The sequence below is a fragment of the Mirounga leonina genome, unplaced genomic scaffold (assembly GCF_011800145.1).
Source record: "Mirounga leonina isolate KUSES-001 unplaced genomic scaffold, KU_Mleo_1.0 Mir_454, whole genome shotgun sequence".
NCBI lineage: Eukaryota > Metazoa > Chordata > Mammalia > Carnivora > Phocidae > Mirounga > Mirounga leonina.
This window is the reverse complement of record NW_023270763.1, coordinates 18,204,725-18,229,559: the sequence shown is the minus strand read 5'-3', so window position 1 is coordinate 18,229,559 and position 24,835 is coordinate 18,204,725. Positions and strand designations below refer to the sequence as shown.

At 49.2% G+C, this 24,835-nt stretch overlaps 1 protein-coding gene across 4 annotated transcripts in view; it reads left to right on the top strand.

Moving 5' to 3' along the window:
- Positions 1 to 24,835, top strand: part of KATNIP (katanin interacting protein) — a 184,418-nt gene that overhangs the window by 55,929 nt on the left and 103,654 nt on the right. For 3 of the 4 annotated variants that reach the window (XM_034989016.1, XM_034989018.1, XM_034989017.1), the window contains exons 4-7: positions 2,178 to 2,347; positions 4,267 to 4,364; positions 13,851 to 13,982; positions 17,864 to 17,992. In XM_034989016.1, coding sequence (XP_034844907.1) covers positions 2,178 to 2,347; positions 4,267 to 4,364; positions 13,851 to 13,982; positions 17,864 to 17,992 — 529 coding nt within the window. Of the gene's footprint in view, positions 1 to 2,177; positions 2,348 to 4,266; positions 4,365 to 13,850; positions 13,983 to 17,863; positions 17,993 to 24,835 lie in introns of those variants that run through there. The other variant, XM_034989019.1, reaches the window with a different exon arrangement.

Sequence of the window (24,835 nt, the reverse complement as noted above, 5' to 3'; positions counted from 1 at the left end):
CCCCCCCCCCCCCCCCCGATCACAAGCAATTCCTCACATTTGGACAGACTCTTCATAATGATCTCAGCTGCGTGGGATCCCAGGTTCCATTCCCTGGGGTTGGACTTTTGGGTTGCTTTCAGGGTTTTGTTATGACCGAACACTGACCTGTTGTTCCTGGTCAAGAGTGATTTGCCAGAATGGGCTCACTAAGGGGAAGACCAAGCATATGGCATTTTCTCTATTTTCATATTACTTCTGAAAAGGTTCTGTGAGTTACCAGCAATGTCTAAGCTGGCCAGGTTTAATGTCCTCTCGCTTAGCTGTAGAGATTGTCTTTGTTGTGGTGAAGACTCTCGAGCCAGATTGCTTGAGTTTGCACCCTAGCCCTACCACCATACCAGCTGTGTGGCCTTGGGCCAGTTACTTACCCTCTCTGTGTCTCACTCTCCTTATCTATTACATGGGGATAATAAAAGTAATTACCCCATAGGGTTGTTGGGGAAGATTAATGTCTTAATATAGTCAATCCTTATTATTCACGGGTTCCCTAAATATGAATTCACCTACTCATGAAAATTTATTCGTAAATTTTAAATATTTACAGTGCTTTTGTGGTCATTTAAAGACAAGTGCAGAGTGGCAAAAAATTTTGGTTGCCCAATACACACGTTCCCAGCTGTGGTAGAACAAGGGAATACTCCACCTTCTTATTTTAGCTCTTACCCCATAAGTATACTGAGTGCCGTGTCTTCCACATTTTTATGCTTTTTATTGGTGATTTTGCTGTTTAAACTGGCCACCAGGCATGGTGCTGAAGTGCTCTCTAGTGTTCCTAAATGTAAGAAGGCTATGATGTCTCTTAAGGGAGAAAAAACATGTGTTAGATGAGCTTCCCTCAGGCCTGAGTTACAGAGTGCTGGTGTGTGAGTTCCATGTCAGTGTCTCAACTATGTATCAAATTAGGTGCTTTTAAAAAGAAACACACACACAGCAGGGTTCTGTATTGATCATTTGGTGAAAATGTTATGAGAGGCTCACAGGAACCAAATCCTGTATTTTCCCCTAGGAACAAAGTTTCAGTATTCACTAACTCCATGTTTGTGGTGACTTCATAAAATAAAACTACTGCGAATAACAAGAACCAACTACCGTATCTGTACCGCAGGTAGAACAGAGTCTGGCACCTCATACACACCCTTGATGTGATTACTGTTTCTATTATTTTTTAAAATTTGCATTTTGCTAGGTTGACAGGAACTTATTTAAAGGGGATGCACCCTGGTTGCCACGCGGGTTGGTTGTCTGTATTTCTTCTTGTGCGGAAATAAAGCTAGTTGATGCGGGGTGCACAGAGGTGGTTGTAGAGACACAGGGATTTGGTGTCCGATGGGAGTGGTTCTCTTGGGGCTGGTGAGGATGCTGCATGCTGTTTATGGTACTGACAATATCAGGAGTTGGGAAAGGATCGAGCCTGAGGTGTGAAGTTGGGTTTTCGAGAAAACTTGAACTAGAGGTCCAGCCATGTTCACGGCAAGACCCTTTTAGCCAAAAGGTGATAATCATATCATTAATCTTGAATTAAAGCCTGCTTTGATATATGCTTTCATTGCATCAGAATATAAACTGATGACATTTGAGATATCAGGAGTGAGCTTTTGAGAACACGTTTATTTACTGAAGCAAAAAGTCAGTCTGCCCGGTCGGATGAAGGATGTTTTATGATTTGTAGATGTTCTCTGAACTCTCTTGCAAAGGCTTAGAACCTAAGACCCTTAGACCCATGTTTTGTTATGCCCTGGAGGAGGTGCCGTTATCCACATGAGGTGGAGATGCATGAAGTTGGGGTCATCCCAGGAGGCCCAGGCTGTGTGGTGATTGCGCTCACACACGCCTGCTGTCTTCGGCCACCGCGGAGAGAGGAATGACTTGCGCCTGCGTTGTTGCTAATGTGCGTTTGAGCCTCAGAACGAAAGCAGAAACACCCCTGCAGGGCCCGAAACAGTCTCCCCCTTGCTGCTTCTCTGTGTGTGTAATGGGCCTCTTAGAGGCTGTTTGTCGATGAACAGCTGGGCACCGGCCACCCGGCCTCCGATTAGAGACGCTTTGCCCGTCAGAGGCGCAGTTCTCTCCCCATGTGGGCTTGGGTGGCGGCCCAGGCTCACATAACAAGGAGCAAGTGATTGTTTCTCTTGCAGGGTGTTAAAGCATCTGAAAACCAAGGACCCCATGCAACTGAGACTGGAGCACTTGGAGCAGGGCTTCTCTGTCTACGTCAACGGGGCCAATTCGGAGCTGAAGACGTCCCCCCGGAAAGCTGTCCACTCCGACTTCACCAGGAGTGCTTCACATGCCGAGGGGACACACAGTGAGCATGGGTCACCTGGGCGCAGTGGAGCTACGTCCCATGCCCTGAAACTTACCAGCAAATAACTAGTTAACCTGTTCAAGTTAACTCTACCCACTTTGCCAGAAAGAGAGCAGGGGGCACCTGGGTGGCTCAGTGGGTTAAGCAGCAGACTCGGGATTTCAGCTCAGGTCATGGTCTCAGGGTCGTGAGATTGAGCCCTGTGTTGGGCTCTGCACTGGATGAGGAGACTGCTTGAGATTCTCTCCCTCTGCCCCTCCCCTGCTGGCATGCACGTGCGCTTTCTTTCTTTCTCTAAAAAAAAAAGAGGGAGCCGGAGTGTGAGAAAGAAAGAGAAATCCCTTTTTATTCCTTTTAAAACTTAGCCTTGGGGCGCCTGGGTGGCTCAGATGGTTAAGCGTCTGCCTTCGGCTCAGGTCATCATCCCAGGGTCCTGGGATCGAGTCCCGCATCAGGCTCCCTTCTCCTTGGGAGCCTGCTTCTCCCTCTGCCTCTCTCTCTCTCTCTCTCTCTCTCTCTGTCTCTCATGAATAAATAAATAAAATCTTTAAAAAAATAAAAAATAAAAAATAATAAATAAATAAATAAAACTCAGCCTTGGCCTCCATTACCCCAGGGCAAAGGTGGCCAGAGCAGTAAATTCCTGGCTTTTCCATTTCACGGTGCCAGTAATTGAAGGAAATGTCTAGAATAATTTAAATTATACCCGATTTTCACTGGATCTGTCTTCACTTTAGTACCCAACCCTGTGTGCTATTTACTCCACAGTTCATGTCTGAGTGTAGTTAATCCATACCTCACAGACTTTAAACCGGTCCCATGTGTCCTGTACTAAAAGCTCAGAGAGTCTGTGGAGTTGGAATGGGAGCACCCCACCCCGCGGCTGGTTCCAAAAATGACCTGGCGGGAGAGTGAATGAAATGGCTGAGCACACGGGGTTGGGTCCCAGTTTGGCCTTTCTTGCCTCATCTGTCAATTGGGACTGACGAGGGCACCCATCCCTAGGGCACCAGAGTGCCCTTGAAGGCAGACTGCTTTGTCTGAGGACCCGGCCTGCTAGCGAGTGGTGGGAAGAGCATTTGGAATGAGGCAGAGCTGGGTTTCTGCCACTCTCTAGCTTTGAGACCTCTGGCAGTCGGGTCCTCTCTGACCCTCAGTCTCCGCTTCTACGAGATGGGAATAATTAAGCCCACCTTGCCGGCTTGCCAGGAAGGTTAAATGACATAAGAAATGTAAAATGCCCATCGCACAATAATCTTGATTCGTGTTGTTCTCATTCGTTGCCTTATAGGTATGGGGAATATCCCAAGCCGTGATAGACAGCAAAAGTCAAAACAACGAGGAGATAAAAGGAGAAAGTAATGTCCCCAAACCTTCGCCTAGGAGAGTCACTGCTGTCCAGCTTAGAGTTTAGCATGAGCTTCCTAGCCCTCCAGGGCAACGAGGGAAGTGGGATGATTCTCTTAGCTCTCAGGGAGGAGGAGTCGGGCCAACCTGCTGCTAGTTGGGACAAGCAGGCCTTTCCTGGTGCAGGTTTCAAGGAGGTGCAGTTAGCAGGCGTCTCTGTACTTGGGCCCCCAGCAGTACCTTAACTCATTCAACAAATAACCCTCCCTTCTGTCTTCTTCTACACAAATGATGGCCTGTACTGCTCACGGTGTGTACCCTGCTTCCCTATCTCAGAGACTGTTCCTTTTGTATATAGACCTGCCGGTTCAGCTGTGACTTACTCCTCCCCCTTCCCTTTCTCCTGGGCATTTGGCCTGTTTTCTAATGCCCCGCTGCTACAAACAGGACTCGCTTTGCATACGAGACTTTAGGCATGGGGTGTGCATTTTAGATGGAAGTCACGCATCTTCCTTGGGTGTGAACTTGTCACGGCTGCCTCGCTGAGTCTCTTTCCCTCACCCCTGGTGCAGATTACAGACGGAGAACCCTGTTGCGAGAAGCAGAGGAAGCTTTAAGACGGAGTTCACGGACAGCCCCCAGCAAAGTCCAGCGCCGAGGATGGCACCAGGTCTGGAAACCCTGGGCAGTGTAGAGACATACGGCCCTAGCTCGTGCTTCAGAACAAGGAGCAGGGTTCTTATGGAAACAGAAACATAATCCGAGCACTGGGAATCCCTGTGGGCAGTGGTGGGTCTGGCTGGGCACCGCACTGGTGTCCTCTCTGCATGTAGTGTTGGCGCCTGGAAGGTAGAGGAGTCTGGGGACCTCCCGCCCCCTCTGTGTGGCATGATCCTCCCCTCCAGATGGGGGATGGGGCCACCCCAGCACAGACTCACAGCCCCGTGGTGATGACTCATTTATACAGCTGTCTTTTACTGAGCACCTACTATGTGCCAGGCACGTTCTTCGATGCCAGGGATGCAGTGGGTGAATGAGACCAAGCCCCTGCCCCACAGACCTGAGATGCCACTTCAGGGTGCTTCAGCAGCTTGTGGTTTTGAGTGCCAACCAGGTACGAGATGCGGGCTGAGTTCCCACGTGACTCCTCTCCTCTGTCCTCACAGTACACCTGTAGGGCAAGTTCCAAATTTCTTCCTGTTTTAAAGAAGCCAAGGAGATGAGTGCTCAGAAAAGCCAAGTGAGCTCTCCGAGGCCAACCACTAAGAAGTGACAGTAGCAGGACTCAAGCCCAGATCTTTGTTCCAAGTGCCGTATTCTTGCCCGTATAGTCCTTACCTTGCGGCTACTCACATCTTGTCTGGGATCAGTGGGTCTCAGCCCCCCCAGTGCATTCACATCACCTGGGGAGCCCCATCCCCAGAGATTCTGACTCACTTGGTCTGAAATGAGGCTTAAGCAATGGTGTGTAATCCTTTTTAATCCTGTGGTCACCCAGATTTGGATTGATTTTTTGCCCTGTGCCGTATGTGTGGGTCTGTAGGAAATATTTCTGCAAGCTTTAGTGGCCGTCTTTGCAATAACCCTGTAGGCCTATTACTGTCCTCATTGTACCTTTGATGAAACTGAGGCCCAGAGAGATAAGCTGACTTTCTCAGAGTCACAGAGCTACTAGGGAGGTTTGAACCCTGGACCTGTGACCCCCAAACCCATTGGTCTTCCCTACCTTTGTGGGTCTGTGATGAAGTACTGAGGGTGTTCCTGGCCAGCTAGCTGACTCCCACAGCCTTATCTTAGTGCAGGTGAGCAAGGCCTACAGGGCACACAGCCTAGAGGCCTCCTTTTGTCCCCGGCAATGAATGTTAATTTCTCATTAAGGAGGCCTTTCTCCACTTCCCACTTCAGACCCTCCTAGTTGTTTCGAGTGCCTTCTATTATCAGGAGCCATATTTGCATCTTAGACTGTGACTTCACAGCTGGCCCCAGAGCCTGTGCAATTTAAAAGACTTGGCCTAAGATTAATTAGCATCCCTCCCCAGCCTTTCCCTGCGGTCCCACACTTCACAGGGCCTAATCATGGCTAATTTCCTGGCTTCCTGATGCCATGAAGGCTGTAATTGTCCTTCTGCACTGTATCAGTCAGGGGTCAGTCAGTGCCTAACAGTAGAGACCACTCAGGCTGTTTTAATCAGAGATGAACGGAGCACAGGGAAGTGGGTGCTTGCAAGATCTCTGGGCGGCAAAAGAGGAGGGGTCCTGAGCTGGCGGCCTCCAGGAATGGCACCCAGCCTTTCAGGAAATCTGCTACCTAGGACAGGGTGGGGAGGGTGGAGGGTCAGCATCAGGGACCATCCAGGAAGCAGGTGACCACCGCCACAACCCTTGGCCTCCGATGACACCGTGCCTGCGAGAGCAGCACTGCCCATAGCCTGTGAGGCCAGGCTGGGACGCTTGAAAACCCATCGCCTCGGCCACTGTGCCCAGCACAGAATCGGCCACCATGTGTCCCCTTCTTTCCACCTCACTTCTGCTCTCCCTGCTTGTAGGAGGCCATCTGATGGGCTGTAGCTAGCTCACTTCCAGAACGTCCACAGAAAGGGCATCTGGGAAACAGACTGGCTTTCTGGCCTCTACTGAACACAAAGTCATCCTAGGAATAAAGTAGAAGGGGTTCTGGGGGGTCAGCCCCCCCGACTACTGCACGGACTCTGCTCCACCCACATGCCATGTTTTGGGGACTACCCCCTCTCGATACGGATAAACCAGGGAGCATTCAGTAGTGGTGAGAGGACTAGAAGCCATGTCCCAAAAGAAATTATCCTTTATTTATTTATTTATTTTAAAGATTTTATTTTTATTTATTTGACAGAGAGAGACACAGCAAGAGAGGGAACACAGCAGGGGGAGTGGGAGAGGGAGAGGGAGAAGCAGGCTTCCCACAGAGCAGGGAGCCCAATGCGGGGCTCGATCCCAGGACCCTGGAATCATGACCTGAGCCGAAGGCAGACACTTAACGACTGAGCTACCCAGGCACCCCTCATCCTTTATTTTTAATTTAGCAAGCATTTATTACCCCAGGCCAGGCACTGTGTGAGGCTCTGGGGTTAGAAGCAAACAATCACATAAGGCTTGGTTCCTGCCCTTGCAGCCCCAGCTGTGAAGACGGGGGGTAGGGGGCACTGTCCCGCCCACAAGGAAGATGTGACAACCGGTCCAAGCATAAGGAGGACTGGCCTGCCGGACTTCCAAGTAAGCAGCTTGAGGCCTGTGGGCTGAACTTGTCCCCCAGAGAATGTTTTTTGGACTCACACGGTTTTAAAAAGACTTAGTCACTCGCTAACATTTAAATTCAAAAGTTTTTCTGTATTTTTAAAACGCTCGATTCCGACTTCCCTGGAAAATTGGAAAGAGCTGGCCGTCCTGCTGGGCTTCGCCTCCCCACAAGGCAGCCATTCGCAGAGTGCGGCCCCGTCAGGCCGGGTACACGTGCTCCCGTTTGCCACAGTCCGCACCACTCCCTTTAGAGCCCCCGAGCCGAGGCCAAGTGGCGGCTGTAGCCTGTCATTGTGCTTGGGCTGCTCTTTCCCTCCCACCTGCTGGCTTCCCGCCTCTCCATTTCCCGCCTGGCCCACTGGGGCCTTTGAACCTGTGGCCCCTGGAAAGACAGGAATGGGCTTTGGAGTCAGACAAGCTCCTTCCTAGCTGTGTGTCCTGGAGCTGGCAGTGGGACCTGTCTGAGCCTTGAGTCCATCATCAGTCAGACCTCCCAGGGCTGCCAGGAGGGAGTGCGTGCTCGGTGTGTGGTTTGTCAGCAGGGGCTGTCCGCTGCTTTGGGGAGGGGCACCTGGTGGCCGGGGACAGACGAGCCCAGAGAGATGAGTGAGGGCACCGACTCAGGAACCCAGGGGCCACAGATCCAAGCCTGGGCTCCACCACTATCCAGTAGCACGGCCAGGAGAAGCGGCTCAGCGTCTGGTGGCTGCTTCCTCATCTGCAAGTGGGGTTAGGAGTGGCACCTGCCCGGTAGGGCAGTTAACAAGGACCGTGGAGCCTGACCTGACAGCTGGGGAGAAGCAGAGCCAGCCCCACAAAGGTCTGGCGGGAGTCTCCCAGCAGAGGGCACGGTGGGGCGGCAGGAAACCGAGTCAGGCTGAAGGGACCTTGGGGTGGCCAGTGTGCAGGGACGGAGACAGTGAGTGCGGGGTCAGGGGTCACAGGTCAGAGGGGGCAGATCACACAGTGCCTGGAAGCCCCCAGGAAGAAGTTTGGATTTCGTTTTATTTTATTTATTTATTTATTTTTTAAGATTTTATTTATTTGCGAGAGAGAGAATGAGAGACAGAGAGCATGAGAGGGAGGAGGGTCAGAGGGAGAAGCAGACTCTCTGCTGAGCAGGGAGCCTGATGTGGGACTTGATCCCGGGACTCCAGGATCATGACCTGAGCCGAAGGCAGTCGCTTAACCAACTGAGCCACCCAGGCGCCCTGGATTTCATTTTAAATGTGAGGAATCTTCTGAAGGGTTTTCAATAGGAGAGTTACGTGTTTGGGCTCACGTTTTAGGAAGATCCCTGGTGGCCGCATGCCAAAGGATGCCCATAGGGTCAAGTGGCTGCAGGAGGACCAGGCAGGAGACTTTGAAGCAGGGCTCCCCCCCCCATCCCTGCCATGAGCCTAATGCAGCCTGTGTCTCTTTGTCCCCCAGCCTCCACCTCACAGCTCTGTCCCTGACCCCCAGAGCCCCCTGATCATCTCAGCTTCCTCGACCCATCCCGGGGTGTCATCTCCCCGGTCTTTTAGTATTCGTTTGTGGAAATTGTCCAGGAGAGAGACCATCTGAATCAGTCGGTCAGCCTGGACCAGATGCCCTCTCCCGCCTTGCTAGGCTGTGACCAGAAGCGAAAAGCCTGCCTGCCCCGGAGCTGTTCCCTGAGCAAGGCCTGGAACCCCAGCTTCTCATCCAGGACAATAGATAGACCCGATGTACCAATTGCACTGTTGCCAGGAGGAAGAGGGACTGATTGGGTTTCCTTTGACCCCAACAAGTGGAGCTAAGTACGAAGTTTCTCCCTGGTAGAAAGTACCCAGGGACAGGTTTTGGGGTGCATAGGATAGGAAGGAAGGCCGTCTCGACCTCACTTTTTTGGGTGGGCTCCACTGTCCTTGGAGGCAGCCAGAGGTAGGCCGTGGTCAAGGCGGCAGAATCCCCAGTGGCCAGTGGTGGCCAGTTCTCAAAAGCCACTCGATCAGGAGACGTCCCACCTCCTGGTCCCAGTCCTGGGGCTGCTCCTGTATGGCTGTGCCCAGCAGGAGGGACAGGTGGGGGCCACAGAGGCACTTGGTGTTTTGGTACTGACCACGGCCAGGTCAGCAGGGGACACAGAGGTCACAGTGCCCAGGGAGCCCCGAAGTCCCAGCCCACCCCTGGCCAGCACTGCTCCCTCGCCGTGGCCTCCCTGCACTCTTCAGCGGGCCGGCTTGCCAGTTTTTCTGAGTGTTGCCCTAAACTCCCCTGGGTCACATGTCCCCTTCCCAGTGACCAGGACCAATACCTTTGCCTCTTCCAGTAGAATAAGTTCCCTTCTTAGGGTCTTGTCCAGCAACTAGGAAGCACTTTCGGGTAGAGATGCCCCTGACAGAAGGGGCTGCCCCAGGCACACAGGCCCAAGGATCCCTGCTCCACAAGGTCACAGAGTCATCCAAATACTGGCCCAGAGCCTGACCTGGAAAACCCTTCTTGGGACTCTCCAATTGTGGGAGAGCCAAGGAGGTGGATGACGGCGCAATGTTGGCTTCCGAGCTATTGCCTGCGCCATGGACTGGGCTGGAGGTGATAAATGGGCTCTTGTTGGTACTGTCCTTTATCCACCACCACTTCTCAGCCTCAGATTTTTCTCCTGCTATCAGTGGATTAAGATTTATGGCTTCCTCAGCCTTGTAATACTTGGGTGGACAGCGGCCTAATCAACAGAGCCGTCGTTTACCAAAATGCTGTCAGATTTGATGAACGTCATCGGCTCTTAGCATTAAATTGGTGGTGAAGGGATTGGCCTTTCAGCAATTTACTGTGGGGTGGGCTTTCCTTAAAGGCCCAGAAAGCAAGTTCATTGCAATTTAAAGCAAAGGCTTTGCTTTCACTCTACTGCTGTATCCGGTTTCCTGTTGTGGGCCAGGCAGCTGAAGCACCCCCAGGAAAGTTCACGAGTACAAATGTGAAGCCCTTTCCTTTGTTTTCCTATTTCTGAGTTTTGAAAACCCCTGCCGTGAGGACAATGAATGAAACAACCCATAAAGCATCGGCTTTTACAGCAACCTTGCATGACGCAGACTGTCAGAGTGTTGAGCGCTATTATTTATAAGAGATCAGACAAATCCGGGAAGAACATATCAAATAAGGTAGATTTACTCCCCACCCCAAACCTGCCTGTCAGGATCGTCAGAGCTCTCTTACTTCTAGAGGGAGCTACTTACGTACTGCACAACCTGAACAACCATACAGGGCAACCCCTAGCCTTGATCTTTCTAGTCTACAGTAGCTTGAACGCACATCTCTTAGAACACTTTGCTAAGGGGGCGGCAGATACACACCGATAACTCTGGGCACAGCCTTGGGCTGAGTGTGGCTGAGGACAAAAGCTGGCCGTGGGCCGGCAAACTGGAACATGGGTGTTCGGGGATCAGGGCTTTTAAATCCTGTCCTGGTATGTGGGTGATACTGCAGGGGTCTATCCAGTCTGGGTGCTGCAAGTGGGCAGGAGAGAGCAGCCACTTACAAACACCCACTCCGGGTAAAGCAGCGTGCCAAGCGGGGAGCCAGCCAGGAGCTCGGGCATCATCCTTGCAAGCATGTGAAGGTGGGAGGCAGGGAGCGGGCGCCTCCTGGGGGCTGGGCTGGAACCTGCCAGCCTCGTGCTCCTATTGGGAGGTGGGCGTCTTCATGTGGGTGAGGCGGCTCCCCATCTCCTCCAGTGGTGGCAGAGGCGCCTCCCTGGGGCTGGGGTAGGAGAGCAGGCCAGATGGAAGACTATTTATTCCCCTCTCCAGCACCCACTCAGCATTTAAAACTCTTTCTGGACCACATTAATCTTGTCAAATGTTGCTTCCTAAACATGTTCTTCTGTTGTGTGTGCTGTGTGAACTACCGGAGGCCAGGCCATTGGTGGTTACATTTTTTGCTGCCTTGACATGCTTCCAGAACCGTGTATGCAGTCAGGATTCAGAAAGGACTTGTTGATTATACATGCCCTCATGCCTACTGCAAACCCATCTCCTGACCTTTGGGCAAGGCAAGCAATTGTGCCAAACTCCCAGGAAGGGAGAGGAACACTTCTGGGGAGGGGGAGGATGGGAAAGCAGCAGTGGAGAGAGACATACCTGGGCTCTCCTTCTTGAACCCTGGAGGTCTTTCTCATATTTATCATTCAGATCAGACCCGGAGAGCTGCATTAATGCCAGCTCTTTCACTTGCGTGGGAATTCCTAGTTCAGGCATGGCTGGATCCAGGCACTCAGACAGTGTAGCCGGGCTTGTTCTCCATCTCTCAACTCTGCTTTTCCCCATGCTGCTCTGCGTGGTACCAAGGTGGCCACCATCAGCTCCCACCTTACGTTCTGTCAGCCTACTGTTGCATCTCTTTGGCTTCCCTGAACCAGTCATCTAGTCACTCCGGGCCCGCAGGATCTAGCGCTCAGTTTGGCTGGGCCTGTCATATGCTCCAGCCACCCATGGACTCAGTTCCACATGAACACTTGGATTGGGGGTGGGGAGGGAGGGAGAGGATTTCTCCCAAAAAATCAGGGTGCTTTTGCCCAAAGACGGGGGGCGCATGTGGGACGGGTGGAAACGGCAGCACCCACCACAAAACTTAGGCTCATGCTACTCAAACTTCAGTGTGCGTGTATGTCACCGGGGCTCTTGTGAAAATGCAGATTCTGATTCCTAGCTCTAAGACAGGGCTTGAAATTCAGCATTTCTCACAAATTCCCCAGGAGAAGCCGAGGCTGCTGGTGCACAGACCGGCTGTACGTGCAGTAGTGAAGTCCTAGTCCAAGCCTTCCCTTTCTAGCTAAAGGAACAGAGAACTATGGAGGGGCCAGGCTGTGCCCCATGCCCAGTGCCCCTCCCTCCATGCCCCTGCCCCTTCCCCCTCCTCTCTCCCTCCCCCTCGCCCTCTTTCCAGCCCTTCCTCCTTCTCTCTCTGTCTGTCTCTCTCATTTCAGCATTTGGATGCTATTAAATGGTTCCTGAGGAGGAGGGGGGAGCCCGCCCTCCCCAGAGTTACGGTAGAAAAATCTTTCTTGGAGATGAACTTCAAAGCCCTTACAGCTTCATCCTGGCCCAAGGCAAGAAGACTCTCCGGAGTCTCCTGGCCTATTCCACGTACAGCTTCCCCTCCATGCACCCTGCAGCCGCCCTCCAAAATGCTCTGAGAGCAAGCTGACACAGCCTGGGAGGCAGCGGGGCCACACTTGGAGTCAGAGCATGGGGGGCATGGCCAAGTGACGGATGGCCCTAGGGAAGGAAAAATGTGGGGCGCCTGGGTGGCTCAGTCGTTAAGCGTCTGCCTTCGGCTCCGATCATGATCTCAGGGTCCTGGGATCGAGCCCAGCATCGGGCTTCCTGCTCGGTGGGAAGCCTTCTTCTCCCTCTCCCACTCCCCCTGCTTGTGTTCCCTCTCTCGCTGTCTCTCTGTCAAATAAATAAAATCTTTGAAAAAAAAAAAAGAAAGAAAAATGTCCCGAGCACCTTCCTTCTGCCCCTCTGCCTGCTCCCTGTTCTCTGACAGGGGGCTCCCCACCTGCCTTTTCCAGCCTCTCTTTTTCTTTACTCTCTCTTGCCAAGATCTTTTTCTCGAATGATCTATAGCCATGCCCCTGCCTACTTTTTTGAGTGTTTGATATTCTCAGGAAATTCCTTGATTTCCCTCTCTTCTCCCCAAAGGCCATGGTAGCCGAGGCTGGGCACATTTCTTCTTCACATGCCCATTGGGGGCAGTACAGTGGGGCAATTTAGTACTGGGGTCGGTGGGCAAACTCCAGCTCATGGGCCGAATCTGGCCACAGCCTGTTCTTGTAAATAAAGTGTTTTGGGGACCCAGCCATGCCCGTTTACTTAGGCAATATCTGTGGCTGCTTTCGAGCTACAATGGGATGGTTCAGTACTGTGACGGAGACCATATGGCTGGCAAAACCGAAAATACTTTCTTTTTACAGGAAATGTTGACCCATCCCTGGTTTAGAGCAAGGCCTCTGGAGCTATCCTGCTGGGGTTCAGATCTAAGCTCTGCGGCTTCCTAGTTGTGTGATCTTGGGCCAGAGGCATGGAGCCTGGTGCCTCGGTTTCCCCCTCAGGTTGCTATAGGACTAAGTGAGCATCTAAAGCACTAGGAGTAACACTAGTGTGAAAGTGCTGATGGGGGCGGGGGGCGGCGTGACTGTGGTGGAGAAAGGTGTTCAGTCCTAACCAGGGAGAGGCCTGCAGGGCAGTAAGGTTCGGCATCATGTCCTTCATCATCAAGATAACCGCTAAGTTCACCAAGCTTGTGGGGATGCAGAGTCTTACAGGGGTGGAGCGTTCTAACCCAGGACACGAGGAGAAAGGCAGGGTCTAAATCTCTGTCCCTCGGAGGGGTAATGCATTCAGTACACATGGCGTGGCCGACCTCTTCCTTCTCTCCGGAGCCGGGCCTCCCTAGAGCGAGGCCCAGAGCAGAAACTTTAAGGAGGCCCTCGCTCTTGGATTTGTGCCCCGTCTTAAATGTGGTGCCTCACTGATGCCCCCCTGGCCCCAGCTCTGAGAAGTCGGGAGGAAAAAAGGACCCCCAGGGTCTCCTAAACTCATTGGATCACAAAGCCAATTTGGGGAAGTTTATCACCCACTAACGTTCTACTGCTAAGGTATTTCAACCGAAAAAGTTGCTTTAAAAAAATTCCACTGAACATACTTTGTGCAGTAGGAACCAGTAAAGACTTCTGAGCAGAGGTGGCGGGACCCGTCGGGCTGGCCCTTCCGAGCCGATGCCAGGCCAGCGTGCCTCGTAGCGTGACTACTGGGGGACAGGGACATGCCACCTCGCGGTCAGCCCCCTAAGAAGCTCACCCCTCAGAGGAATCGAGATGCTTGTTCCATTGTGTCTAAAACAGCCTCCTTTTGTCTAGAAATCGGTGCAAATCAGAACGGAAGCTGGTCCGCGGCTCCACATCGAGCCTCCTCTGGACTATTCTGAAGATTCTGAGGCATGTGGAGATGAGACCGCCAAGGCACAGGGTGCTTCTGGGGACCGTCCACAGGTAGGACTGGGCCTCAGCTCGTGTTACAGTGGCTCTCGGGGTGCGTTGTGACCTTCCTTCCTTATGCCCCTGAGTTCTTTCACTCCGACATTCATCTCCCACACTCTAGTGAGCGCCCAGACCATGGGCTAGATGCTCCGCTAGGGCCCCCGGAGTCCAGGTATCAGTAAGGCTGGTGTCTGACCCCAGAGAGGCAACAGCATAGGATCCCTCTACCACAGGAGGGAGCTGAGGGGTGGGGCAGGGTGTGGTGGGCCCAGGAGAGAGGGTATCCAGGAAGGCTTCCTAGAGGAAGTGACATTTGCCAGGGTCCTAAAACCTGGGTGAGAGTGTGGAGCAAGGAGGGAAGGGGAGGTGGGCAGAGCTGATATTTAGCTGAAACCTGATGGGAAAAGCATTGCAGGCAGAGGGAACAGCATGCACAGATGCCGTGAGGCTGGACTTGTTGAAGGAGCACACTGTAGGCCCAATGTGAGCCCCAGAGGGAGTGTGGGATGAGGTGAGGTTGGAAGGGCAGTGGGGCAGACTAGGAGGTGCACAATGAGCCTGGCAAGGGGTGAGCGTGGGTGGTTGGATTTTATTCCAAGGTCATTGCTTTTATACATAGAATGAGTGCATAGATTGTCTCCATGGCTATGCAGAAGCAAAATTACCGGGAGGCAGCAGGACAAAGTCAGGCCCCTAAGCCAGCCCCTGCCCCATTCGCCAGGCCAGGCGTGTGTTCCGCTGTGGCCCCAGGCTGCAGATGCAACAGCCTCCATCAAAGAACAAAGTCTTGCTTCTGTATCAAAAACCTGCCTTTAAGAAATGCACATGACTCATAAAATCTGTGCGAACAGTGACCAGAAAACATTCCTCTGTGGTGTTGCCTGTTTGTATGTCCTTCTTGGCACATAAAAGAAGGACAGGTAAGGAGCAAAGGGTCACTTTGGTTCACATCCTGGCTACAAAAGTCTGAAAGTAAATTGGAAATTCTGTCTTCCTGGAAGAGAAAAAAAAAAAAAAAAAGCCCTTTTGTTTTTATAGAATAACCCAATGACCTTGTTTCTTACCCAGTCCCTAGAAATGGGATTTTACAATAGGCAAAGTTGTAGTGTGGACTTTATTGCCTTTAACACCCACCTCCCACACAACACACACACACACACACACGCTTCTGAATCAACAGAATGGTCCCTGCTCAGGATCTGAGCACATGTCTGTGCAAATAGCCGTCAGTCTCCCTTCGTTTGGGAGGCTGGTCTGCGGCCAACTTCAGTCTGTTACAGTCCCAGCCACGCCCCCTGTCAGAGAACGTGTGCACGTCCTTCATGCAGGAAGTGGGGTAGTTCCCTCGTCTCCTTTGGCCATTTGGTACCCCCGCCCCCATTAAATGAACATATAGTCCTTCCTTGGCAAGCTCCCCAGCTCCCTGCAGCACCAGACAACCTGCCCCTCACGAGCTATGAAAGCTCCCATTAGCATTCCCGTGTGCACGAGTGCTCTGAATCCTTATCGCCCTGCCCTGCCAACACTTCATTTTCTCCCCCGTGAGTGCTTGATTGTATTTCTTTCTTTCCTTTCCCTCCCCATCTTGAGGGGGCACTCCGTAAGTCTTCACAGTCAATTTTCCCTTGGAGTTATTTCCTGCTAAGTGAAAGAGTAAAATGGTGACGCTAGTTTTCGGCCAAGGCAGAAGCCGTAAGAGATGCAATCGGAACGAGAGAGAGGGGGAAAAAAGGCATGTGGCTAAATATACTCAGCCACCTCACACTGTTTGCAAGTGCAGCTCTGAAATGGAGCAAAAGGAAATGCATGCCTGCGTGTGTACTTTTCATCTGACCTTCACCGTCGAAACACACCAGCCTGTCTGCCTTCACTCATACCCTTAGCGATCTTCAATTTCTTGGTGGCTCTGAGTTCACAGACCCGCATGCTGCAGGCATGCTCTGTTGGCCCCCAGCCCATTGACGTGCATGGGGCTTTTGAAAGAATTACTAGCTGACATTTAAGAATCAGGAGATTCCGTGTCAAAATGTGAACTGGGGGCTTGTCTTGAAGAACCCGAACATTCGGGGCCCCATTCTTACATGACAGCAGCAGCTGGACCTGAGGAGCAGCCGCCCCGGGAGACACGGCCCACGGTCCCCGCTCCAGATCCCGGGCCCTGTTCTATACACTGAGGATAAAACAGACAGTAGGCAATGGGGCTTATCAGAGAAATGGCAAAGGGCTGGAGAAAGACGGGCAGGGGCTTCTCGTTGATGAGATGCTCCGTGCGCAGTTCCCAAGAAAGCCAGGGAGTGAGGCATGTGGGGAAGAGCATGCCGGGCACAGGAGCCGCAGGTGCGGAGGCCCCGAGGCGGGAGGACAGGGGGACGACGCCAGTGTGTTTGGGCGCTGGGTGAGCAAGCGGGCAAGGAAAAGAGGTGAGGCCGAGGCTCAGATGGCCCAGGGCTTTGAGGCTGTAGTAATGGCGAGGGATTCTGTTCTGAGTCAGGGGGGAAGCCACTGTAGGGTTTTGAGCAGCTCAGGAACTTGGATGAAAACAGGGTGCCTCTTTCCAGAGAGTTCTGCCAAAGAGCCAGGTCTCAGTCATGTTGGGCTTTGTGTTGCAGTGCATAACAGGGCTCCATTTATGTATCAGGAATGAAACAGTGCACACTCTTTTCTATTAGTAAGATGTGGTTTTTTTCCCTGATAATGCACAGTCTATATAAAGAATTCAATTGATAACAAAGAAAATAAAAGTCTTTTCATAATCCCACTGCCCCAGAGATCATAGATGGGTATATCCGTTCATAATATAGATTTCTTGTATTCATTTTATGTATGTGTTGATTATATCCAAGAGGAGGTGGTGGATCTGGAATGTTCCAGTCCTGGCCCCTTCCCAGTGAGTGGTAGTCCGCGAGTTTAGTTATCGGCTCTGAGCTTTCCCTCCACTGTATGGACCCTGGAGTGGGGTAAACTGGTTATTTGCCCACAATTACCGTTCAGTGTTTTCAAGTCTTTGTTACTGGCTGACACGTGGAAACAACTAAACACGTGTCACAAGCTGTGTCCCCAGCAGCTCTGCTCCCTGTGGACTCTGCCGAGGCCCACGACGGCTCACCCACCTGGGGGTACGGTGGAAATTCTATTGTGCCATCGCTGGCCGCCCCACTGGTCCCCAGCAGGGCCCCGCAGCAAATCCCTTCAGTCCCCCTTCAGTAATTTCAATGGTGAGGCTTAAAAAATGAAGGATCGTTTTTAGGGCCGTCCCATTGCTTGGGTACTTCTGTTTTAGATGACCTTATAAATAACTTCACAGTGAGTACTGTTTTTTCCTTGACTTTTTTTAAGATTGTATTTATTTATTTGAGGAGGGGGCAGAGGGGATGGGAGAGAGAGAGAATCTCAAGCAGACTCAGCACTGAGCGTGGAGTCGGATGCGGGGCTTGATCCCACGACCCTGAGATCATGACCTAAGCCGAAACCATGGGTCAGACGCTTAATTGACAGAGCCACCCAGGTGCCCCTCCCTTATTTCTTATTGTTACTTTCCCAAAGATGGGATTATATACCATCCACTCTATTTGATAACCCCACCTTTTTTATTCAGCAAGATGTGGTGGCCATACCTCCACGCTGGTCGTCACTCAGTCCTCACTGAGCCAGTGTTTAGGTGGGTGGTGGCCCAAGTTTAAATCCCAGTCTGCTTACTTTCTACGGGCCTGCAGTGGTGTGGGTGAGGCAGGGATGAGTTTGACCAGATCCGCTTTGGGAGCGGGAGCAGAGAAGGAGGAGGAGGTGAGGAGGGAGACGGGAGGCCTGGAGACCAACAGAGAGGACGAGGGACCAGCACATCTTCAGGGACGTAAGTTGCTTTTCCTGCGCCCATTCTCTCTGCTTGCCCCTAGGGTACCAAGTCTTCCGCCGACACCACGCCCCGTGATTTTCATTTCACCCTTCTGGATGCCCACGGATGCCCTGACCCTGCAAGCAATACAGACAAAGAAAGGATCCTCTTAACTATTCAGGATGTGATGGTAAGATGGATTTCAGCCTCATAACCCCACAAAGGGCCAGGGTCTCTGCCAGAGCCAAGCAGTTGGGCGGGAGGTTGAGCCCCACGAGAGCATCTTCATTTACACCTGGGAAGATGGCGCAGGTCACACAGCAGGATTTGGCTTTCACAAAAACCTTGGACCCACCCACTACATTTAAAACAATACACGTGAGATTTGATTTGATGCTATTTTTTTAAACATAGTAGAAGCTCATATTAAGTGAGCACTTACTAAGTGCTATGCACTGTGTTGAGTATGTTACACCCATTCCTGCATTAACCCTTTGGGTTAAATGCTAGGTATTTTCTTTTTTTTTTAAGATTTTATTTATTTATTTATTTATTTATTTATTTTTTAAGATTTTATTTATTTATTTGACAGAGAAAGACACAGTGAGAGAGGGAACACAAGCAGGGGGAGTGGGAGAGGGAGAAGCAGACTCCCTGCCGAGCAGGGAGCCCGACGCGGGACTCGATCCAGGAACTCCAGGATCATGACCTGAGCCGAAGGCAGTTGCTTAACCAACTGAGCCACCCAGGCGCCCAAGATTTTATTTCTTTATTTGAGAGAGAGAGAGAGTGAGAGAGCACGAGTGGGGGAAGGGGCAGAGGGAGAGGGAGAAGCAGACTCCCCACTGAGCAGGGAGCCCAATGTGGGACTCCATCCCAGTACCCTGGGATAATGACCTGAGCCAAAGGCAGATGCTAAACTGACTGAGCCATCCAGGCGCCCAAGTGCTAGGTATTTTCATTCTCATTTTGTAGTTTGGGGAAACTAAGAAGTAGAGAAAGGATGTGGCTCTCCCAGGCCTCAGAGGAACCCGGACTGGAAACCCAGACCCCGTGACTCCTTATTTTTTGCAGTTAATGATTATAGGCTGGGAATTGTGCCGAGCTGCTTTTGCTCCCCAGAGTGCCCAGTTCTCTGTAGGGGCACAGTCTGTTGTGAATGTGATTGATAATGCCTGGAAGCAAGGTGCTGAGAGGTGGCCATCTATCAGTTTTGCTTAGGATCCAAAAGACCTCTCCGCAGTGAACCCAGAGCTGGGGACATTGATGAAAAATTTGGGAAATTGGGAAAAATGAAATCCAATGAGGAGACAACCAGACAAAGCCAAATTGAGCGACTGTCTGCAAAACAGCTGGCCTGGCGTCTTCAGAACTATCAGTGGTATGAAAAAGGCTATTCCAGATAAAAGAGGCTAACAAGATGCCACAGTTTTAGGCCACATGAGATCCTTGCCGGCGGCAGAGGGGTGGTAATTGCCCTAAGTGTAAGGATGGTTTGGGGAAATTAACAAATTTGAAAATTCACTATGTCAGATAACAATATTGTATCGATGTTAAATTTCCTGAATTCGATAATTATATTGTGTTTATGTAAGAGAAGGTCTTTGTTCGCAGGTCTTCCGAGAATTGGTGAAGAACCGATGAATGTAGGTGCAGGGTTTTTGGGTATTCATTATACCCTTCCATTATACTACTCTGATATGTTTTCTGTGGGTTTTACCTTTTTTTCAAAATAAAAAGGTTTTTTTTTTTTAAGCTATCACATTAAGGAGATACTCTGCTTCAATAGAGCTAAGCATCAGCAAAGAAAGAAAAAGTTTAAAAGGAGACCTAGTTGAAAAAGCTTAGTAGGATTGTATTGATGTTAATTTTGTGATTGTGCTATTGTGCTTTAATTATGCAGGGTGTTACCATGGGGGAAACTGGGTGAAGGGTACATGGTATCTCTCTCTGTTGTTTCATACACATAGCATACGAAATCTACAGTACACACAATGTAAAAAGTAAAAGCTAACTAAATAAAGCAAACACAAATGCACAGGTCCTACCTTCCAGAGGCTCAGATTCTGATCCTGGGTTTGGTTTCAGGCATGGTGTTTTTTGTTGTTGTTGTTTTAAGCACCAAAATACGTGACTGTATTTTGTAGCAATGTTTGAGAACCACAGTTTTAAGAAAAGAGCTGTGGATCTCAAAATTTGATATGCATAAGAATCACTTAGGATATTTGTTTGAAATACGTATTTTAAATCTCATTTTTTAAGCTAATGGAATTTGTATATAGGAGATAGCATAGTTTTTAACATAAGAATTTTCAGTGATTCTGAATCAGAAGGCCTAAAGATTTCAGTTTACCTCATATGGAAGGGAAGTTTTGGAGATAATTTGGACTTTGTGGGTTAGATCTGGGGACTATAAAAGAAAGGAATTTTAAAATTCAAAGTTAAAATCTCTTCTTCATCATACAAAATTAAGATAACTGTAAAGTAAAAAACAAAATAAAACAACAACAAAAATCCAAGAGGTTTACAAAAGCCAGAAAGGGATGGGAGAAAGCACCGCCCTTGTCTTCAAAACCATATCCTGTCCTTCCAGAAACTCAGATGACAGAGGATATTAGTTAAAATAATAAATGAAAGACACAAGACCATAATAGCTCCTGATGGCATCTCCTCTATTACAGATCAATTTCTATCCAGAAATTGACCATTAGTATCAAGGAAAGACTAAATTATGTTTTAAGAAGACACGAAAGTCCAAATATATTTTAGAAATATTTTCTTTCTTTCTCTTTTTAAAGATTTTATTTATTTATTTGACAGAAAGAGTGGGTGCATGTGCGAGAAAGAGAGCACAAACGGGGTGGGGAGGGGCAGACAGAGAGGGAGAAGCAGGCTCCCCACTTAGCAGGGAGCCTGACGTGGGGCTCGATCCCAGGACTCTGGGATCATAACTTGAGCTGAAAGCAGATGCTTAACCGACTGCCTTCGGCTCAGGTCGTGATCCCAGGGTCCTGGGATCAAGCCCCACATTGGGCTCCCCACTCCATGGGAAGCCTGCTTCTCCCTCTCCCACTCCCCCTGCTTGTGTTCCCTCTCTCACTGTGTCTCTCTCTGTCAAATAAATAAATAAAATCTTTTTAAAATTTAAAAAAAAAAAGAAAATGAATATGAATGCTTCATATTTGATTTTTCTCACTTTACTCACATTCAAAATATGTACTGTATGGTGACTAACATAACATAATAAAAAAAAAACAAAATATGTTTCAAACTGGAAAAAAAACAATTCAGAGAAAATAGGGGCATGTAGGAGAGGATTTATTAGTTATGACTTGAAAAAATTAAGCTGGATTTCAAGATAAGAGTAGAAATACAGTGATGAATAGAAGTAGGTGTGGCCAGCAGGGAGGTCCTGGACCCCGGACTGCGAGGGCCAGCTTCAGCTTACAGATGTGTCCCGTTGGCTGGCTCGTGTTGTGCTGGGGTCATCATTATTCCTGCTGTACTTTATTTTAATTCCAGTATTGCTAAATGCAGTGTAAAAACAGCTTCAGGTGTACAATATGGTGATTCAACAATTCTGTACATGACTCAGCGCTCAGCATGATAAATGTACTCTTAATCCCCATCACCTGTGCCCCCCACTTACCCCCCTTCTGGTGACCAGCTATTTTTCTCTATAGTTAAGAGTCAGCTTCTAGGTTTGTTTCTCTTTTTTTTCTTCTTTGTTTTGTTTCTTAAATTCCACATATGAGTGAAATCATATGGTATTTGTCTTCCGCTGACTTATTTTACTTAGCGTAATACTCTCTAGCTCCATCCATGTTGTTGCAAATGACAGGATTTCATTTTTTTTTATGGCTGAATAGTATTCCATTGTATATATGTATGCCACAACATCTTTAGCCATCTATCATCGGACACTTGGGCTGCCTCCATAATTTAGCTATTATAAATAATGCTGTAATAAACATGGGGGTGCATGTATCTTTTTGAGTGAGTGTTTTCATATTCTTTGGGTAAATACCCAATAGTGGAATTACTGGATCATATGGTAATTCTATTTTTAGTTTTTTGAGGAACCTCCATCCTGGTTGTACCAGTTTGTGTTCCCTAGTGCACGAGGGTTCCTTTTTCTCCACATCCTCGCCAACACCTGTTGTTTCTTGTGTTTTTTATATTAGCCATTCTGACAGGTGTGAGGTGATATCTCATTGTGGTTTTGATTTACCTTTCCCTGATGATGAGTGATGTTGAGCATCTTTTCATGTGCCTGTCGGCCATCTGGAAGTCTCCTTTGGAGAAATGTCTGTCCATGTCTTCTGCCCATTTTTTAATTGGATCATTTGGGTTTTTTCAGTGTTGTGTAAGTTCTTTACATTTTGGGTTTTTTTGTTTTTAGTGTTTTATTTATTTATTTTGACAGAGAGAGAGAGACAGCGAGAGGGAACACAAGCAGGGGGAGGGGAGTGGGAGAGGGAGAAGCAGGCTTCCCACGGAGCGGGGAGTCCCAACGCAGGGTTCGATCCCAGGACCCTGGGATCATGACCTGAGCTGAAGGCAGACACTTAACAACTGAGCCACCCAGGTGCCCCTGTTCTTTACATTTTGGATACTAACCCTTGCAGATATCTTCTCCCTTTCAGTACATTGTCTTTTCGTTTTGCTGATTGTTTCCTTTGCTGTGCAGAAGCTGTTCGTTTTTAAAAAAAAGATTTATTTAATAGGGAGAGAGCAAGCAGGGGGAAGGGCAGAGGGAGAGGGAGACAAGCAGACTCCCCGCTTTTTGGGGAGCTGGATGCGGAGCTTGCTCCCAGGACCCTGAGACCATGACCTGAGCCGAACTCAAGAGTCAGCCGCTCAACCTACTGAGCCACCCAGGTGCCCCAGTTTTATGGTTGTTTTTGTAGTTCTCTGTTCCTTTCTTCTCTTGCTCTTTTCTCACTGTTTGCAGGCTTTCTTTAGTGATATACTTGGATTCCTTTCTCTTTATTTTTTGCATATCTATTACTGGTTTTTGATTTGTGGTTACCATTAGGTTTGTATGTAACATCTTATGCATACAGCAGTCTATATCATAAAGTTGATCGCAGCTTAAGTTTGAACCCACTCTTTACTCCTCTCCTCCCCCCAGCATTTTAGGTACATGGTGTACTTTACATTCTCTTATTTTGTGAATCCCTTGACTGATTTTTATAGATATACTTAATTTTACTGCTTTTGTGGCTCCTACTTTTCTGACTCCTACTTATGGTCTTTCTTTTCCACTCAAAGAGTCCCCTTTAACATTTTTCATAAGGCTGGCTTAGTGGTCATGAATTTCTTTAACTTTTCTTTAGGAAACTCTTTATCTCTCCTTCTATTATGAATGGTAGCCTTGCTGGATAGAGTGTTCTTGGTTGCAGATTTTGTTTTGTTTTGTGTTGAGCACTTTGAATATATCCTGCCACTCCCAGCCCTACTAAAGTCTGTACTGAGAAATCCACTGAAAGCCTTTTGCGGTTTCCCTTGTATATGACTATTTTCTCTTGTTGCTTTTAAAATTCTCTCTTTGTCACTACTTTTTGCTATTTTAATTACTGTATGTCTTGATGTGAACCTCACTGAGTTGATTTTGTTGGGTGCTCTCTGTGCCTCCTGGATCTGGATGTCTGTTTCCTTCCCCAGACTCGAGAAGTTTTCAACTATTATTTCTTCAAATAAATTTTCTCTCTCTTGTTCTGGGATCCCTATAATACAAATGTTATTATGCTTGATGGTGTTACTGAGTTCCCTTAATCTATTTTCATTTTCTTTTTCCTTTTTTTTTTTTTTAAAAGAGAGAGTGCACACGAATGGGGGTGGAGAGGGGCAGAGGGAGGGGGGAGAGAGGATCTTAAGCCTCCTTAAGAGTAGGCATGGAGGGGCGCCTGGGTGGCTCAGTCGTTAAGCGTCTGCCTTCGGCTCAGGTCATGATCCCAGGGTCCTGGGATCGAGCCCCGCATCAGGCTCCCTGCTCGTGGGAAGCCTGCTTCTACCTCTCCCACTCCCCCTGCTTGTGTTCCTGCTCTCGCTATCTCTGTCGAATAAATAAATAAAATCTTTAAAAAAAAAAAAGTCTAGGCATGGAGCCTGATATGGGTCTCGATCCCAGGACCCTGAGATCATGACCTGAGCTGAAATCAAGAGTCATCGGCTTAACCGACTTAGCCTCCCTGGTGCCCCTATTTTCATTTTTTATTACTATTTTTTCTCTCTCCTGTTCAACTTGATTGCTTTCCATTACTCTGACATCCAGGTCACTGATCTGTTCTCCTTCCTCTAGCCTACTATTCATTCCTTTTAGTGTATTTTTCATTTAAGTTACTGCATTCTTCCTGTCTGATTAGTTCACTTTTATGTTTTCTGTCTCTTTTTTGAGTCTCACTGAAGTCTTCCACTCTTAAGTCCAGTAAGTATCTTTAGGATTTTAAATTCTCTATCAGGTATATTACTTTAGATCCCATTCTTTCATTTGGGACATCTTCTTCTGTCTCCTCATTTTGTCTAACTCTCTGTGTCTCCTTCTATGTGTTAGGAAAGTCAGCTCCATCTCCTGGTCTTGAAACTAGTGGCCTTGTGAAGAAGAGGTCCTATGGTGGCCTGCGGTCAATGTCCTGTTTTCCAGAACCTCAGGGGTGTCTCCTATGTGTGTTGCATGTGCCCAGCTGTTGTAGCTGAGCCAGTATTCCTGTCAGTCCAGTCATCTGCAGCGGCTCTCTTGGCCTGTTTAAGGCAGTGTTTAGTCCCTGTGTTGTTAATGGGCCAGTCTGAGTCGAGTCAGACCAGGCATATATGCTAGACCGGGCATACTGCTAGAGATCCAGTAGCACCAAACTGTAGGATGCTTTCCCTGTGTTGTCCCCCGAGAAGCTTTTGTTGGTGGGCGGGGCCTGCAGTCAGACCAGATATCTGCCCCCAGCCCACAGCTGGAGCCACAGTTGGACTGGTATATGTAGTTATCTTCTTCCTCTCCCCAGGGCAAGAGTCACTTTTAGTGGTACTGGCCCCTGAT